The sequence below is a fragment of the Hordeum vulgare genome, chromosome 1H, assembly GCF_904849725.1.
Source record: "Hordeum vulgare subsp. vulgare chromosome 1H, MorexV3_pseudomolecules_assembly, whole genome shotgun sequence".
Taxonomy (NCBI): domain Eukaryota; kingdom Viridiplantae; phylum Streptophyta; class Magnoliopsida; order Poales; family Poaceae; genus Hordeum; species Hordeum vulgare.
The window spans coordinates 21,020,222-21,037,779 of NC_058518.1; the positions used below are offsets into that span (position 1 = coordinate 21,020,222).

Below are 17,558 nucleotides of genomic sequence, written 5' to 3' on the forward strand. Positions count from 1 at the left end.
TGCCTGATGGGGATGATGACTCGGGGGCAAGGGAGGCCGATAAGAGCGACAACAAGCACATTAATGCTAAGGAACCGGCGCCTTCACAGGTGGGCTCGGAGGGGGCGATGTTTCCGTTTCGGCTCCGCTGGCGCAGCTCCGGTTTGGCACTTTTGGTCCGACATCGGCTCCGGCCAAGGTCGGAGGTGGCCGCCTAGTGGCATGCTTCAAGGGGCAGCGGCGTAAGACCCTTTTCCCGAGGAAGCTGCCCATCGAGGATGCGCAGGGGCCAGTTTCGCCTACGGTGGGATTGCCTGCCGTCTCTCTTGACACATATCTTGCAGAAGCAAGGAAGGAGGACTTGGGGTTCAAGAATGATCAGAATCTAGCTGCTACTAAAACACCTAAGGCTGTCGCAGTGGAGGCTTCAGTGCCGGTTATGGCAACAGGGACCGAGTGCTCTATTTGTGGGACGGTGGTGGATGACAGTGCGCAGTTCTCTGCGGATGATGTTATAGCATTTGGGGGCTCCCGAATCCGATGACTCAGGACAGGCGGTCTAGTCAGCGTATTCAGGAACAACCGGATGCGGATGACTTGCAGTTGGGGCGTGCAATGCGAGCTGCAAAGATGAAGGATGCAGAAACTTCGACAGGTATGTCTTTTAACAAAGACAATTCCATCCTTCATTTTTCTCTGAATTATATTATTCATAATGCTGCTGCTGTTGGGGTGTCTTTGGGTACTACTGGTAGACAAATTTCAAAATCTATTAATGACCTTCTAGACTTAGAGGTAGACAGGGCTCTTAATATTATTCGTAATTTTGCTGCCGTCAAACCTATGAGTGATTCTGATATTAATGAGTTGGGGGGTCTGAATACTTTATGTGAGAATTTGGACATACTAGCCGATTCAGAGGTGGGAGAGGACAATGTCCTAGAGCACAGTGCCGAGGAGGTACAATCTTTGGTGGTTGACTCACATATACCTGGTTATATGGATCAGGGTTTTGGGGACAAACCAAAACGGCCTTGGAAACGGAAAGTATACCCGGTTTCTCCGGTTAGAAGGAGTGCTCTATTTAAGACTGCTAAAAAATTCTATGATGAAAGATGAGAGGAATTTTTTGGAATAGCACAGGTCTTCGGTACTTGGCTAAAATAAGATTTCTTGCTAAGGCTACTTTAGAGCATCACCTCGATTTTATAGCACTCATGGAGACCGGGAGAGATAATTTTACTTCTCAGTTTTTGAGTTCTTTATCAGCGGGAGTAGATTTTGACTAGCATTGTCTCCCTCCAAGAGGAAATCCGGTGGGATTTTACTTGGAGTTAGATGTGATACCCTTCAGGTTAGAGAAGTGGTATTAGGAGATTTTGCGGTTAAATTCAGGATTACATCTAAAGTGGATGGATTCCAATGGGCTCTCATTGCTGTGTATGGGGCTAATAGATTATGATAATCTGGATTATGAAGATAGATAATATAATCTGGTTTATAAAAATAATCTAGATGAGCATGTTTGGAGGCTAGATTATATAAACTGTAATTCAGGTTTTATATTGCGTAATGACTTGTGTGCCCTCTGTTTTTTTTAAAAGAGGTGGGTGGCGATGGCAGGAATGTAATTAACTCCAACTTTACAAGGATAATGGGTCATTATCAATCCAGAATCTCATTTTAGCTGGGGTAGAGTAGATTGTGGGTTTTTAATAATCTGTCTATCTAGTTTTTATAATCTACACTATAATATATCATGTTTGGAGTCAGAATAGATTATAAAAACTGAATTATATAATCTGAGTGGTTCCAAACAGGGTCTAAGTCGTTATAGTATAATGGTAAGTATTCCCGCCGGTCACACGAGTGACCCGGGTTCGATCCCCGGCAAAGGCGCATTTTTGTATTTTCTATCCCCAATGGTTTGCGTGTTTGTTTCTTCTTTTTAACGGCACCCTAATTCTGTCCTAGACTTTATGTCTTGAGTCAAATATCGTTTGGGGTACTGCTCATCTGAACTGAGAGTTCACTCAAATATGTTCCATTGAAACATCTACAACCATAGAAATCTACAGGATTTGCCTAGCTAATCCTCGCCGCCGCCCAAAAATGCTAGGGCTCCACCACCTTCCGCGGGCGGTGGCGCTGGTCCACCCCGTCTTTGGTGGCCTTATCGTCATGGAAACGGAGTGGATCTCGTTCCTTGTCGACGGGAGGGCTCCATTTTTATACCTTTCTTCGAGTTTTGTTAGGGTTAAGACGAGACGGTGGTGATTTCCTCACGGCCGACCGATCCTCGGGAACGACAAAACTTTTATTTGTTTTTATCTTTTTATTAGGCCTCATTCACATTTACCTTGCGTTCTTTTCCTTGGAATGTTGGGTTGGCGGTGTATATGGCCAAATCCACTACGGGGCCAACAAACTACGTCAATTCATCCTTTAACGTTATATTCATTGGGCTGGGTAAATGGGCCAAAACCACTACCTGCCAACAAATTGTGTCGCCCCATCCTTTTTTAGTGTTAAAAGAACACAACGGCTATATCTAGCTTACAGCGAGGGTATCGAGAGCTCCTATGTAGCGCCGTTGTAGGCGCCCGTTAACGAGCCGGCGCCTGCAATGCTGCTAGCATGGGCCGGCTCACTAGAGTGTTGTCCAGTGTCTTTTATTTTTGATTTTTTTTCGTCACGCAAAAAAATATATAATCAAAAAACAGTTTACAGATTTTAAGAAAAAAGGTTCATCCATTTGAAAACAAATCATATTTTTAAAAAAGGTTCATCAATTTTGAAAAAGGTCATCAATTTGAAAAAACGTTCATCCAAATTAAAAAGAGTTCATTAAATTTTTAAACAGTTCAATAAATTTGTAAATGTTCATAAAAATTCTTCAAAAGTTCATGTATTTTTTCAAAAAATTGTTGAACTGAAAAAAAGTACATCAATCTTTAAAAAGTTCATCCATTTTCAAAAAGATGTTCGACAGACTTCAAAAATAATAATCAATATTATAAAAAGTTTATTAATCTTAAAAAGTATTCATTGAAATTTTAAAAAAATCATAGATATTCAAATAAGTTAATAGATATTTCTAAAAAATGCGTCACAAACGCCTAGATTGGCCAGCCCAGATCGAATGCCACAGGCGCCAGTTAACAAAAATGCATATTAACTGGCTCCTGTGGCGCCAAATAAGAAATGCCGACGATATCTTTGGTGTCGTATGAAGCAATTTCGTGTCTACTACAATACTGGGCAGTCCGTTTTGGTGTTTCCAGTCGAGAAAATCGCTTGTGTTGGTTGACGTAATGGTTTCTACTGGTTTTCTTCTTTTCTCTCTAATTTTTTCTTTAGTTTTACATTATTTAGTTGTTGTTTTTATATATTTCATTCACGATACTCATTGGTTTATTTATTTATTTTTTATTCGTTGTTATTTGTTTCTTTCTCGATTCTCATGAATTTTTATGGTTTTCTTTCTTTGTTTTTCTTTCCAGGTTTTCATCTTTTTTATTTTCTCTTATTTTCCTGTTTTTAACGAATAGGCCATCTTTTCCGTACACGTTTTTATTTATATAAATGCTTGAGTTGTATATTTGAAGTGTGAAATTGACAATTTATTCCAATATATTGTCACCATTATTTATACATATTTTATTTTTTCACATGCTTGATTAATTGTTTCAAATAAAATAACAATATATGCTTAATGCATGGTCGACTGCCATTTGGCACCCATTTAACATATTTCAAATGCTTGTTTTTTCGAATGCAGGATTAACTATTCTTAAGTACTTGGAGAATGTTTTCTAAATACTTGACTACATTTACATATTACTGGTTTAACATTTTTGTAATACAATACAAGATTAATTCCTTTTCCATTGATGGTCAACATTTATTTCCATTCACATTTAACATTTTTTGAAATTCTTGATTAATTTTTTTTAAAGAGTAATATTACATCTACCAATAATTCTTCATGGGATTAACGTAATTAGACAGGAGGAAGATTCGGATTAGTAATTGGGAAAGGAAGGGTGGCACCCGGTTGAAAATCCGGGGGAGAAGAGTTAGTCAAGAATATTACGTTAGAGTTTTCCTTGGATTACGTGGTTGTAGCATTTTTGCGTAAAACATGAACATAGATTTAGTATTTTTCGGTTTTAAAATACATGTTAAACATGTTTTTAATGCATGGTCAATACATTTTACATTTTTATATGCTTTAGTAACATTTTGCTAATAGTTTTTTAATATTTATTTTTCAGTGCTTGACTAACATATTTTAAATACATGAACAAGTTTTTCCACATGCACTGAATGTGTTTTGCATACATTTTTCGTACACAAGATCAACATTTTTGTATACACCTCTAACATTTTTTGAATGCTTGGTAAACTTTTTTTTTTTCAAATGTTTTTGTCTATTTTGTTTTTCATTGTATATTTTTTTGTAATGTTACGAGGTATAAAAGAAGTCACATGGTAAAAACATGGCCATGGCCTCTAGAGCGAGTTTGCTTCGCCATGTATAGGGAGGCGCCTTAACTGGTACATAGCGCTGACGTAATAGGGCCCCTGTTTGTAAATGGATGAACAATATTTTCATATTTGCTGAACAATTTTTGAGAACGATAAACAAAATATAATTTTATAAACTTTATTGAAATCAATAAACATGTGTTGAATTTTCATGAACATTTTTTGAAAACTGTGAACAAAAATAGAAATTGACAAAGATTATTTTAGTTCAATGAACAAGTTTTGAATTTTCATGAGCATGTTTGGAAAACTGTGATAAAAATAGAATTTAATGACATAATTTTAGTTCAACGAACAGATATGGAATTTTTCATGCACTTTTTTTAAATCCTATGTACGAAAATTAGATTATGATTACCATTTTCTGAATTTTGAACAATTATTTACATGGTTGAACCTTTTTCGAATTTGATGAACAAAAAAATCACGACTTGAAAAAGAAAAATAGCAAAAAAACAAAATAAAACATGAAGAATAAAACATAAAAGTCAAACGAAAAATAAGAAAGTAAACAATAAAGAAAAAAACAAAAATGAAAAACAAAAATAAAAAGACATAAGGAAAAAGGAGGATAATAATTTGCAAGATGGCTGGTCCAAAGGCTGGATTGGGTGCTTGGGTGCTCGGTTTATAGGAACTGCCTAAACAGTTACCATAACGCCAGCAGCGACTTGTAATGAACTTATCTTAAATTTGTTTACATTTTTAATTTCTGGAAAACAATTTTCGAATTAGTGAGCATCTCTTTGAAATTTTAATCTATTTTAAATTCCAAGATTTCTTATATAAGAAAAAAAAGACAAAAACTTAAAAAGAAACAAAAAAAACATGGGAGACATATCCCGTACATGGGTCGGCGCATGGTCCCGTGCGGAAGAGCTAACGGGTGTGCGCGGCCCACTTTCCCAGTGTGTAGGTTGGGGTATAAGAGTTCCCGTGCTCAACAACCTCGGCTCAATCCGGTTCTTTTTCTGGGTTTTGTTTCATCCGTTTTTTCAGCAGCTTTTCTGTTTGTTTTACTTGTTGTGTTTTCTTTTTCTTTTTCATTGGTTTCTTGGTGTTTATTATCCCATTTCTATTTTTTGCTTTACTTTCCAAATATATATTAGGATTTTATATTATAGAGCGAACTGTATTTAATGTATGAGCTCATTTTAATATACATAATGAATACCGTTTCTAAAACTCATTCAACATTTTATTAGTATAGGCTGATTTTTCTAATATGTATTTTATTGTAGTATGTTTCTCAATATTTTAAGTTATATTAAGTAAATATATTATACACACTTTTACTACAATTGTTTTGCTATTTTCTTTTAAAAAATGGGTCACTCCATATTCGACCCATTTAGGGCCGAGTTGCCGATTGTCAATCCTGTTTAAGGCGGAAAACCCTTAGGCGGGCAAAGGCACAGGAATGTCAAAAAATGTACCGGAATGTCAAAAAATGTCCCGGAATTTGAAAAACTGTTCCAGAATATGGAAAAATGTTCCAGAATTTTTCTAAAAATGTTCGGATTTTCAGAAAAATGTTCTGGAATTTGAAAAATATTTTGGATTTTTTACAAAAGTTTCCGGATTTTACAGAAAAATGTTCCGCATTTTGATGAAATATTCTGGAATCTGAAAAAATGTTCTGGAATTTGGAAAAATGTTTGTAAATTTTATTACGTCCGAAAAGTTTTCACGCTTTCGAAACAATGTTTCCTATTTTTTGAAAACATTAAAAATTTCGAAAAAATGTTCGCAGAAATCAAATATGTTTTCAGAAAAGTAATCAGTTTTAAATGAAGTCGAAATTTACAAAATGCAGTAGCTACAGTACCATTTGCTCACAAGTATTTTTTACTGTGTTTTCGATTTTTTGTTACAGTAAACTCGCTACTGGGCCAGCCGAGGTCTGACCTCCTAACAATTTTTCCCGACTGGACCGGCCCAGCTTTGTTTTCTACTTTTTTCTTTTCTCTTTTTTTCCTTTTTCCTTTTCTTTTTGAATTTGAGTAACAATTTTGAAAAATGTGAACAAATTTGGAAGCACGAATAATTTTTTAAAGGAAAATTCTTGCCTCCCGCCGGTTGATCCGAGCAATCTATCCACCGCTTTCTCGGCCATTGATCTTGTTTCAACCGACAGCCCAGATCGTATCCGCGCGCCAACGGAGCAGAGACCTAGCGAAACCGTTTCCTGAAACTGGAGCATTGTTTCAGGACACGGTTCTGAAGCTGGGCACGCTCGCGCTCGCTGCAAGGAGGCGGCGGCTACCGGATCTGGGAGGGCGACGACGCGGCCGCTCGCCCCCGACGTCGGCCGCTCCCGCCGCAGTCCCTCCACCACGACGCCGGTCGGCCCTTCCCTACCCTCACCGCCCGCGATGCCAGCCGCTCGGCTCCGACGCTGGCGGCCCAACACACACTGCTGCCAGCCGCTCCCGCCGGCAGCCCCTTCGCCCCGCCGCCAAGAGCTCGCCGGCCGCCCCGCCGCCTAGAGCTCGCCGGCCGCCCCGCCGCCAAGAGTTCCCTGCTCGCTAGGTAGTGGTTCTGCAACTTGACTTTTGTTGCAAAAATTCCTGAAACATGACCTTTGTTGCAAAAAATTCTCCCGCAAAAACGAAGAAAAAAATCCTGCAACAAGCAAATTGTTTCTGAAACTCGACCGTTGTTTCAGGAATTAACAGATCCAAAGTTTATTTCTTGCAACAAAGCGAAAGTTTCCGCAACTCGAGCGTCGTTTCTGAACCATGCGGCGGGGATGCAGGGCGTTAGATCGCCATCCGACGGCTAGCTAGGTGACGGATAATTTTTAGAAATCATCCGGCGGATGCGTAGCGTTCCCCTTTTTTAAACTACGGATTTTTTGAATCTTGAGAACAAAATTTTGAAAAGGAGAACACTTTTTAGAAACCCGGAAGAAATTTGAAAAAGGCGAACAATTTTGAAAGCACAAATATTTTTTAAATTATCAGAACAAATTTTGAAACTGAGAGTAATTATGAAAAATCATGAATAAATTTGGAAGCACGAACATTTCTTGAATCTAGAAAACAAAATTTTCAAAAAGAGAACAATTTTCAAAACCCACTAAAAATTTGAAATCGCGAACAAAGTTTTAAAGCACGAACATTTTTTGTATTTTGAGAATAAATTACAGAACCGAGAACAATTTTGTAAAATCGTGAACAAATATGGAAGCGCAAACAAATTTTGAAACTGGGAACAACTTTGAAAATTCAACAATGTGGCTTAGCTTGTAGAGATGGTGAACATCGGAATTTCCTACTCGTCGTTCTGTGGGAAGCGGTGTCGGGGCTTCGTAGAGGGAATAGAACAAAGCGATTTAAAAGAACTGACCCATTTAGTAGGTTGCAGCGTCCCGGCTTCGGAAACTTCTAAAAGGTTTCTTGAACCGGGTTTGTTTTTTTTATTTTTCTTTACTCTCTTCTGTTTTTTCTGTATTTCTTTTCTCTGTTGTGCTTCTGTTTCAATAAATGTTTTGAATTTCAAAAAATATTTTTGTATTTCAAAAATATTTTCAGTTTTGAAAAACTGTTCTATATTTCCAAAACATGTTCTTCAAATTTGCAAAATGTTGACAATTTATCATTTTGTTCATGAATTTCAAATTTGTTCATATTTAAAAATTTATTCACGATTTAAAAAATGTTCTCAGTTTGAAAATATGTTTGCAGATTCAAAAAATGTTCACAATTTTATATTTGTTCTCACAATTCGAAAAATGTTCTCAATTTAAATTTTTTAGCAGATTCGAAAAATATTCACAATTTTCTAATTTTGTTTTCGAATTCAAATTTTTTTACATGTTTCAAAATTTGATCACAATTCAAAAAATGTTCACGGTTTCAAAATTTATTCATAATTTAAAAATATCTCAATTTAATAATTTTCATCAAAAAATTGATATTTGTTCATATTGTTAAATTTGTTCACAATTTGAAAAATGTTCGCGGTTTCAAAGTTTGTTCGCAAATTAGGAAAATTATTGTGTTTTCAAAAAAATGACCCATTTGCAAAAAAACATTCACATAGTTTTTCCACGAAATAGAAATATGTTCATGTTCTTTGAAAATTTGTTCAAAATTCAAAAATGTTGACGTTTTTTTAACTTTGTTCACAAATTTGAAAATTTTCCATGTTTTACAATTTGTTCACAATTTAAAAAATGTTCGCTATTTCAAAATTTGTTCGCAGATTCAAAAAATGTTCAAATTTTGAGAAATGTTCCCATTTTAAATTTTTTGTTTTGAAATTTCAGAAACAAATACTCTCGTTTTTAGAAAACCAATCAGAATTTTAAAATTTGTTCATGGTTTAGAAATATGTTCCCTTTCCCTTAAAATTGTTCGCGTTTCCAAATTTGTTCAGGATTTTGCGAAATTGTGCTCGGTTTCAAAAAAATTCTCAAGATTCCAAAAAGTTCGTGTTTGAAAATATTGTTCGGATTTTTTTTAAAATTGTTCTCTCTTTCAAAGTTTTGTTTTCAAGATTAATAAAAATGTTTGTGCTTTAAAAAATTGTTCAGGATTTTTCAAATTTGTTCTCAAAATTTTAAAATAGTTTGTCCTTTAAAAAAAAAAATTCGCTTGCAAATATGTTTGGTTTTTTTTTAAATGTTCTCCTTCTTAAAATTTTGTTAACAAGATTTAAAAAATGTGCGTGCTTTAAACAATTGTTCCGGCTTTCAAATTTGTTCAAAAAAAGGAAAGAAAAATGAACCAAAAAAGGAAATAAGCAGGAAAAAAAAGTAACAGAAAAAAAAACGTAGTTGGTCTGGCCTAGTCGGGATGCCCTGCTCGTGCGGCACCGGGCTGGAGCTCCCGTGAATGAGACATTATGTTGTTTATCATCGGTTGTTTGGCTTCGATGGCTTCCCTATGATATGGTGAAGTTTTGGGGATGGTTTTCTTGACATCATGAACATGATGGATTGGTGATGTCTCGTGGAATTAAGTCCTTCTCATTTGGTCTTTTGTCTTGACGGCTGATCAGTCACCACCATCGATAACTGATGGAGTTTCAGCTCCAAGGAGCAACTCATCCGAGGTTATGATGTGGGTTATGTATCTGTCCCAGTTGCCGTTATAGCTTACTAGTTAGATACCCGTGCGTTGCCACGGAAGATATCAAAAAATAATGATGTTACCGATCAAATCATTGTACTATTCAATGTTGATGTGCTTACTTGGGAGTACAAGATATTTTGATCAGTTTGACTATAGGAAATAATGGGTATATCATATAAACTCTATGAGCTCTAAGTTTTATGACTAATATATATTTCTAGATGGCGACTTTCAAAGACTAAAATTGAATATGAAACTTAAGTGATAGCTCTTCTACTTTTGACAATTCGTTTCCTTGTGTGTGTCACATCATTCTCTTTGCGTTGCAGACAAAAGCTTTATCTATACTACTAATAAAAGATCAAACGAGAACTTCTCTAAATACACACAGCTATTACACCCATAAAAAACAAACATCAATCACCACCACACAATTAGTCAACAAATTGCAATCTAACGGCCTTCCACCATCCATGCACCATGACGGTGTGCAGTTACCAAATTCACCAAAGGCTGACCGTGCTCCACCTCCTCCTACAGCGAGCAAACAAATATAGATCCAACTGTTGTACCTCCCGGCAAAAAAAAACCGTGCTCCACCTCCTCCTCCGGCTGCTGCCGCACTGCTCGCACGCCTTCCACCCGGAGTGCATCGACCCCTGGCTGGGGCGCGGATCACGTGCCCGCTCGAGAAGCCGCCGCCGCCGCCCGTCGTGGCGCCCCCGTCGCCGGAGCAGGTGGCGCGGCGTCAGCCCTCGCATTCGTCGTCGCCGCCGCACGCTGTGGCGATACCGGTGCGGGAAGAGGAGGAGAGCGACGAAGAAGACAGGAAGGAGGAGGCGATGGAGCTGGAGATGCTGCGCAGCGAGCGGCGGGCGGCGAGGCTGCCGAGGTCGCACTCGACGGGGCACTCGCTCTTCGCAACCATGAGAGGTTCACGCTGCGGCTGCCGCGCCACGTGAGAGAGTAGGTGCTCAGGTCGCGCCGCCTGCGCCACGCCACCAGCCTAATCGACCTCGCCGGAGCGAGCCCTGAGGGGAGCGTGCGTGGAGGCCGGCCCGCGGGCGGGGGAGGCAGCTTCGGCAACGCCGGTGGCGGGCGGCGGTGGCAGTCGTTCCTGGCGAGGACGATGTCGTGGGCCCGAGGGGGAGGCAACGGGTCGGTGCGAAGGGGTGGGACGGGTCCACGCGGAGGGGAAGGGACGATCCTGAGTCGAGCAACAAGGGGGCCGCTTCGCCGGCGGTGGCGCGGCCATGATGAACTCCACGCCGCCACCGGAACTGCGGTGCAGACCTTGACTATAAAAATGCGTGTAATTTGCTTATTTTTTTAGCTTGTGCGCCAGCTTTATATCTCTTGTAGATGAGAATGAGATGACAGGCTGCTCTTTTTTGAAAAGATCATATTTTGTTTAGTTTTTTTTTCTTTGCGGGGTATTTTTTGTTTAGATTAGAAGAGCTTTTGTTAAGAGACGCTATTAGTGGGAAGAGCATTTGCTAGCTGCAAGCGTGAGTCATAAGGCAGAGCAAATTGCACCGCTGGTGATTGATGCCTCTTCAATCATTACGGCCTGTCCGTCATTCTTTGTGAGATTTCTGTTTTTGGTTGGACGTCGGTCGATCTTCTCCTTTTCTTGTGTTTTCTATTCCACTGTCTTCCTCATGATCGATTTAGTATACAAGTAAGAATTGAAAGAAAGATTCATTCATGTGTGAACAACTGGGAGGAGGTTCTTGCGCTTCTTAAGAAATCAGCGGATAAGTTTCGCGACACAATTTTTTTTTTGCAACTCGATTTAGTATATTGTGTGTGTTTCAATATTTATGCACCTATATATATACACTAAAATTTTAATATTAAAAGTAATTTATAAATTATTCGGTTAGTCGTGCGTTGCACGTGCATGCTAACTAGTTGAACTAATGTGTCACCTGGTGTAGCTGGCAATGTACATCATCACGATTCCATGTACACTCTAGGTACATTAGCCAGCACCATAAAGATTAGAGGCGTGTGCATGGCACAGGAAAGAAAAATTAATCACTAAATTTGGCACTTTATTTTAAACAAAATAATTAGATATTAGATGACGCCAATAAATAGTACTCCCTCCTTTCTAATACATTTTCTTGTTTTCATTGAACAACTTTAACTTTTGGTTCAAGTCTCCCACAAATGGATCTAGTCACAAGTAGGTTCGTGGATCTCGTTTGTTGGCTGAGTTGGCAATGGATCTATTAAGTGGGCTTGGCTGGTAACTTTTTAGGCTGGTGTAATCATGGCCCTGGCTCGAGTGATGATGAGATTTTTTTTATCGATGGCCGTCGTACGTGGGGAGGAGGTCGTACGATGTTCGATTATGCTTTAATAGTAGAGATAGTTTGATGCCCGTGTGTTGTCATGGAATAAAAAAAATGACATACCAATTATCTATTTCAGATATCTGTCTAATGCGAGGGCGTAATTTCCATCGATATAGGAACACATATCAATTCTCGTTTCCACTTCTTTCCTCCTCAACAGCCACCACTCCTTGAATGAAGGCACAATGTCATGTTTTTCGTGCCTCTCGTTCCCTTCCGCTTTCATGCTCTTCATTCAACCTTGTAGCAAACCTAGTATTCCATACTCCTCGCATTGCAATGGAAGAAAAAATAGTGTAAATGTGTGTTTCAATGTTGTGGTTTTTCCATGTGTGTGATAACATAACAAAATTATCTTGCTTCTTACTATTCGACTACCATACACCACTTTGACCCTGATGATGATGCCTTGACATCGATTACAATATGGGTGCTCATATATTAGCTTAGTTCTTGGTTACAAATTTATTTGTTTTGTAGGGTGGATCCCATACATATGCATGCAAAACAAGTAATTAAAAAATGATTTCATTAACCAATGATCTCAGCGAAGTCGTTGGCAACCAACTGATACAAAGTCTGGGTTAGACTGTAGCCAAAATATAGAAGCCCTAGCCGAATGGTACCCAAATTTCACTATAGCATGGCCAACAGAATTACATGAACAATGGAAAAAGGTAAACTCATGTGTGCCTATCAAACGGGCATCATGCAAGTACTCCTCACATTATATGAGGCGGTACAATACACCATAATCCGCCAAATAAAAATCACCAACATTGAGTGCTTGGATCAACATCTGTGAGTCCAACTCTAGAATATGGGAGAAAAGTCTGTCAGTCATCTATCCATTCAGAATCATGCACTTGCATACCAGCCTAATGAAGTAAAAGGATTACTTTCCTTGGAACACATACATAATGTAAATTTGTGTTTCTATTGCAGTAGCTTTTGTACTTTTTAAAGAATTCATAGTGCTATTGGGACTAACACCTTTTTTATTTGCTTCATGCTCACATAATTTATAAAAAATAAAATTATATGTTTCAAATGTAAAGGAATACCTTTTCATGGCCATACTAAAGTTCACATGCTAGCTTTTAATTTTCGTGTAAACTCAGAGCATAATCTCAGATAAAGGCACTATAGAAAAAAACCTGATGCAAGTTTGTAGTGAACACATAAAAAAATCGTTTCTATCAATTTTTGTTAACCACTCGTAACTTCAATATGATTACAACTGCTCACTTTGGAGCTAGAACTGAATTTTGGTAAAGGGGTTAAAAGAACAATGGTATCAACTATACATTTACGTGAGATTTTACTAATCCTAATATATTGTTGCAAATAGTACAATAGTGCTTGAGTTAAAACTTTCAACATAAATCTGCTGGCAATCAAAGTTATGTCATGTATTGAATTTAATTCAATTTATTGACAATTTACAAAAACACTATGATACAAAAACTAAAAACCCGTGTGAATCTTGTGCCAACTCTAGTTGATTGCCTTTTTTGCCTGAGCTAATGGATTGGTTTCCGTCCCTCAACTACTGTATTGCATCCACAACTACAAAAGGAATGAAAACATTTAGGGTGATTGTTTACTTTGTAAACGAGGAACTCATTGATACCGAGGGCATAATACAACCATTCAATGGAGGAATATTCATATTGCCTTTTCCAAATTTCAGATATGCAATGAATCAATACTGCATGAGCAAATCTGATCAATCAAGAGATGGATAAATTGTTACATCATTTTGATATCATCAACCTTGGTATAGCCTGCACTTTCAAGCTTTCAACACATATCATTGTAAAGTTAATTAAGAGAAGAAAGAACACAATACTGCCTCATTCTACTTCCAAAAGCATTTCTCCTGACTCCATGACATCAATCTTGTCCGTTGGTCCACGCTATTGCCATTCACGTTAAGGTCCTCGATCTGTTGCCACTAAATTCAGACGCAACAAAGAAGTAGATGCCAAGTTATCACATAAGCCCCACTTGTCTAAAAGGTAACATATTAGACAAAAAACTACTAAAAAGGTCCAGAACTTGAGTGCTTTAATTCTCAAACATTACAGTAAAAATAAATAAATATAAGGCTAGGAAATTTATCCTAAATAAGACAGTGTTAAGTACATTAGATCAGCTAAACTACTGTACATGAGAGGCATAGTACTTGTAGTAAAACATAGAGGAAAACAAAGCACAATATCAATCGGGAGAAACTAAAATCAAACTTGGTTTGTTCCATCATGAAAGTTGTCACTTCATGCAGACATTCCTTTAGAATGGACATACACACATATAGGTTGATGTAAAATTCCTTCTACTACCTTACATTATTAATTTAGTGCTACCAACTCTAGTTAAAGATTCTGCAGGCTTTTACTAAACATGTTTAATCCTGCAAACTAATACACAATCAAGTGTTCAAACAAGAATAAATGAAGCAAACAAGTAAATGAAACATAAAAAGACGAGTACAATAGCTGCAAGGAGTCTCCATGGTACAACAATGATCTGCAAGGAGTCTCCATGATACAACAATGATGAACAAGTCTGCCAAACAGTAAATGATTTGGCTACCAATTTTCTATTCACTACAGCCAAGAAACCACCACCACAATGTAATAACTCTGCTGCTGTTGTAGATCCTAGTCGCTCGTGTGCACTCAATCCAGCGTCCTGCATGCTGCAATTCAAAGAGGAAAAACTAATCAGGGGGAGAGAGAGGAATAAGAGGAGGGATTAACAAAGGAGGGAGACATGGAAAAGAGTGGATCCAGACTATTGTGTCCACGGGGTCTAGATCGATGCCTCCATGTATTGAACAGATCAGCCTAAGAGGGAAGAGATGCGACATGGGAGGGAAAGTTGTCAGGGGTTGTACGTGTCGCCAGGCATCGGTGAGAGTCGTTGGCGGCATCGTCACCAGGACGCCATATCGCAGGAGAAGACCCCGTCAAGGGCAGGGAAATTGTAGCGGCCTCCATTTCCCGTTTTTGTGTTTATCGTCCTGTAGAAGAAAGGAAAGTCCTTTTATTTTCCATGTAGCCACATTTAGTTTTCTTGATTATGAAAATCCATGGCGCCTTCTTACTGCTACATCTGTGAAATATCCTTGTTATACTGATCTATCCATCCATGTATGATCTCAACTTCCAGCCTCCTTTGTTCTACAAGCCAGTCTGGATCATCCTTCGTTGCAGATCTCAAGTCCAAATGATGGCCCCCTGAATATCACACAGCCATGTGTAAATAAGTTTGGAATACTTTTGACCTCGCATATTTTCTGCAACTTCATGTTTACCTTTCTCCGTGACAAGAGCAATGATGATGTATGATATGTTCTTGAGGACCCTGGTAGCAGTTCAGAAAGAAGACTATTTATTATTGTTTACTATGGTAAAAATCGCTAGCTAAATGGTTGAAAGTATCAACATGAATATATCAGATGGTGAGAAATCTTTTACTCCTACCCGCCTCCACTCCATGGGTCTCGCATCCCGTTGGAGAAGATGATGTTGCTCCCAAACCTCTTGAGAACCTTGTCAATTTTCTGTAGTGGGTTGTGCAGCGCAGTACCAGGTGAGCACATGCCACCCAAAGAAATGCTGCTACTGACTGTTCGTATGTAAACACTGAAAATCTGAAAAAAAAACTTACATGGCCACCATATTCAGAAGTGATCCAGTCCATTCTCGAACGAACTCCATAGCCCACGAGGCAGCTGTCAGAACTATTCTCGTAACTAAAGTTGTATGGTGGGAACATACGCTCATTCGACACTGTCATTGGCATGACCATCTCTGTAGAGGCCTGCACAAGAGTTTGTTTCAGAAAACACATATGTGATGTTCTCAGTCTTCATGTGTTATCAGTAGTTCAGTACGCCACATACACATGTATGTGATTCACGCTTGTACCTGCCAGCTCCATCCTTCGAAGCCATGAGGGTCATCGCCACCCCCCACATGGAAGCATTTCTGGTTGCCTGTGTAATTGTAGTACACGCTCACCGCAGCGAAAGCCCTGTCGATGACGTCTGCTCCCGTAGGAAAAGAATCAATGATCTTGCACATCTGCAGAAATGTCAGGAGAATTACATGCAAAGGAGAGGAATAAAAAGAACAGGACCTCTTTTTGCATGACTCAGTTTGGTAACTCCATGTTACTCTCATTCATTTGATGTAATGCAGGCGAGAGTAATAGTTGTAAATTAGATTACGAGTGGCTAACCTCCTTGACTGGGTAAGCAAGCAGATTCATCAAGAAATTTGCTAGGATTTGATAGTCCATCATGGATGTGTGGATGAATGTTGTCTGTAGCCAGCTGCTCAGCGAAGAAATGAACTGCACGGTCCTAAGATTCAAAGGATAAAGCAACGCCATGAACCAGTGTCATTGTTGTCGATTCGATCAAAGTATGAAATCCTTCATTAGTTTACAACTCCCGTTAGCTTGGCAAGATTAGATATACATATCCATCGATTTATCATTGAACTTAATGTACCTTCTTTGGGGCTGTAATAAATCTGCTGCCGTTGTTGATCCTAGTCGCCCGGCGTGCACTCAATCCAGCGTCCTGCATGCTGCAATTCAAAGAGGAAAAACTAATCAGGGGGAGAGAGAGGAATAAGAGGAGGGATTAACAGAGGAGGGAGACATGGAAGAGAGTGGATCCAGACTATTGTGTCCACGAGGTCTAGATCGATGCCTTCATGTATTGAAGAGATCAGCCTAAGAGGGAAGAGATGCGGCATGGTAGGGAAAGCCGTCAGGGGCCGTACGTGTCGCTAGGCGTCGGTGAGAGCCGTTGGCGGCATCGTCACCAGGACGCCGTTTCGCAGGAGAAGACCCCGTCAAGGGCATGGAATTCCGTGGCAACGTACCGGATGGATGGGGAGACAACTCCTACAACAATGATTCTCCATAAGCTGCTCCAAATTACAGTTAACTCTAAATTTCAGACAAACATCTCATCAAACCCTGTTTTTCCTAATTTCTGTAGATCCCAAAGTTTGACACCATCAAGAGCGGCAGTTTAGGGGATGATAAAAATATCATAATAAGAATGGCATCCAACATTCTGCACATTCTTTTATGGGACACATGCATAATGATAGGATGTAAGTATTTTCAGAGAAGCATATAGCAGTGCTGGTCCAACAAGCCCGTCAAACTTTGCAATATTTCACTGTAAACAAAAAAGTTCATTAGGGAATATATTTCAAGTGCAGACATGTATGACCATCTGAAACATGTTCCAATTGCAGTAAGAACCTGAGTCTTCACATGCCAAAGGTGACAACAACTTCAGTAGTTCATATTCCAAGGATGAGACCATCTAGGTAGGGAAAGGCATATGTATATCCTCATGCTTTGCCAACCTGATAAAAGAATTAGCTGCATACACATATATGCAAGTGCACGCATGGGAACTATTGAATGTAGTCTGTGTGTGAGTGGACCTATGAGAGACAAGAACATGTTAAAATATCATAGAAGCACCAATCGTTATCCCTAGCAGCAATTACAAAATAATTCTGAGTGGCATCATGCACATTAATAG

General features: G+C 38.9%; 1 protein-coding gene and 1 pseudogene across 1 annotated transcript; one reads left to right on the forward strand and one right to left on the reverse strand.

The window, feature by feature from the left end:
- Window positions 1-10,091: 10,091 nt before the first annotated feature.
- LOC123395709 lies at window positions 10,092-10,868 on the forward strand (annotated as a pseudogene).
- A 4,220-nt stretch (window positions 10,869-15,088) lies between these two features.
- On the reverse strand, window positions 15,089-16,378 carry LOC123395720 (lysosomal Pro-X carboxypeptidase-like). The gene is made up of 6 exons (XM_045090751.1): window positions 16,226-16,378; window positions 15,913-16,068; window positions 15,653-15,805; window positions 15,466-15,545; window positions 15,297-15,346; window positions 15,089-15,219 (listed from the first exon to the last, which is right to left on the reverse strand). The coding sequence occupies exons 1-6, from the start codon at window positions 16,376-16,378 to the stop codon at window positions 15,089-15,091; spliced, it is 723 nt and encodes a 240-aa protein (XP_044946686.1).
- Between the last annotated feature and the right edge of the window lie 1,180 nt (window positions 16,379-17,558).

What these genes read in the sequence shown, in the direction of transcription:
- LOC123395720 (XM_045090751.1), bottom strand. Translation starts at nt 16,378, where the DNA reads ATGGCGTTGCTTTATCCTTTGAATCTTAGGACCGTGCAGTTCATTTCT. An exon ending in TTGCTTACCCAGTCAAGGAG is followed by an intron (nt 16,069 to 16,225) that starts GTTAGCCACTCG and finishes ACATTTCTGCAG; the next exon opens with ATGTGCAAGATCATTGATTC. An exon ending in GACCCATGGAGTGGAGGCGG is followed by an intron (nt 15,347 to 15,465) that starts GTAGGAGTAAAA and finishes AACTGCTACCAG; the next exon opens with GGTCCTCAAGAACATATCAT.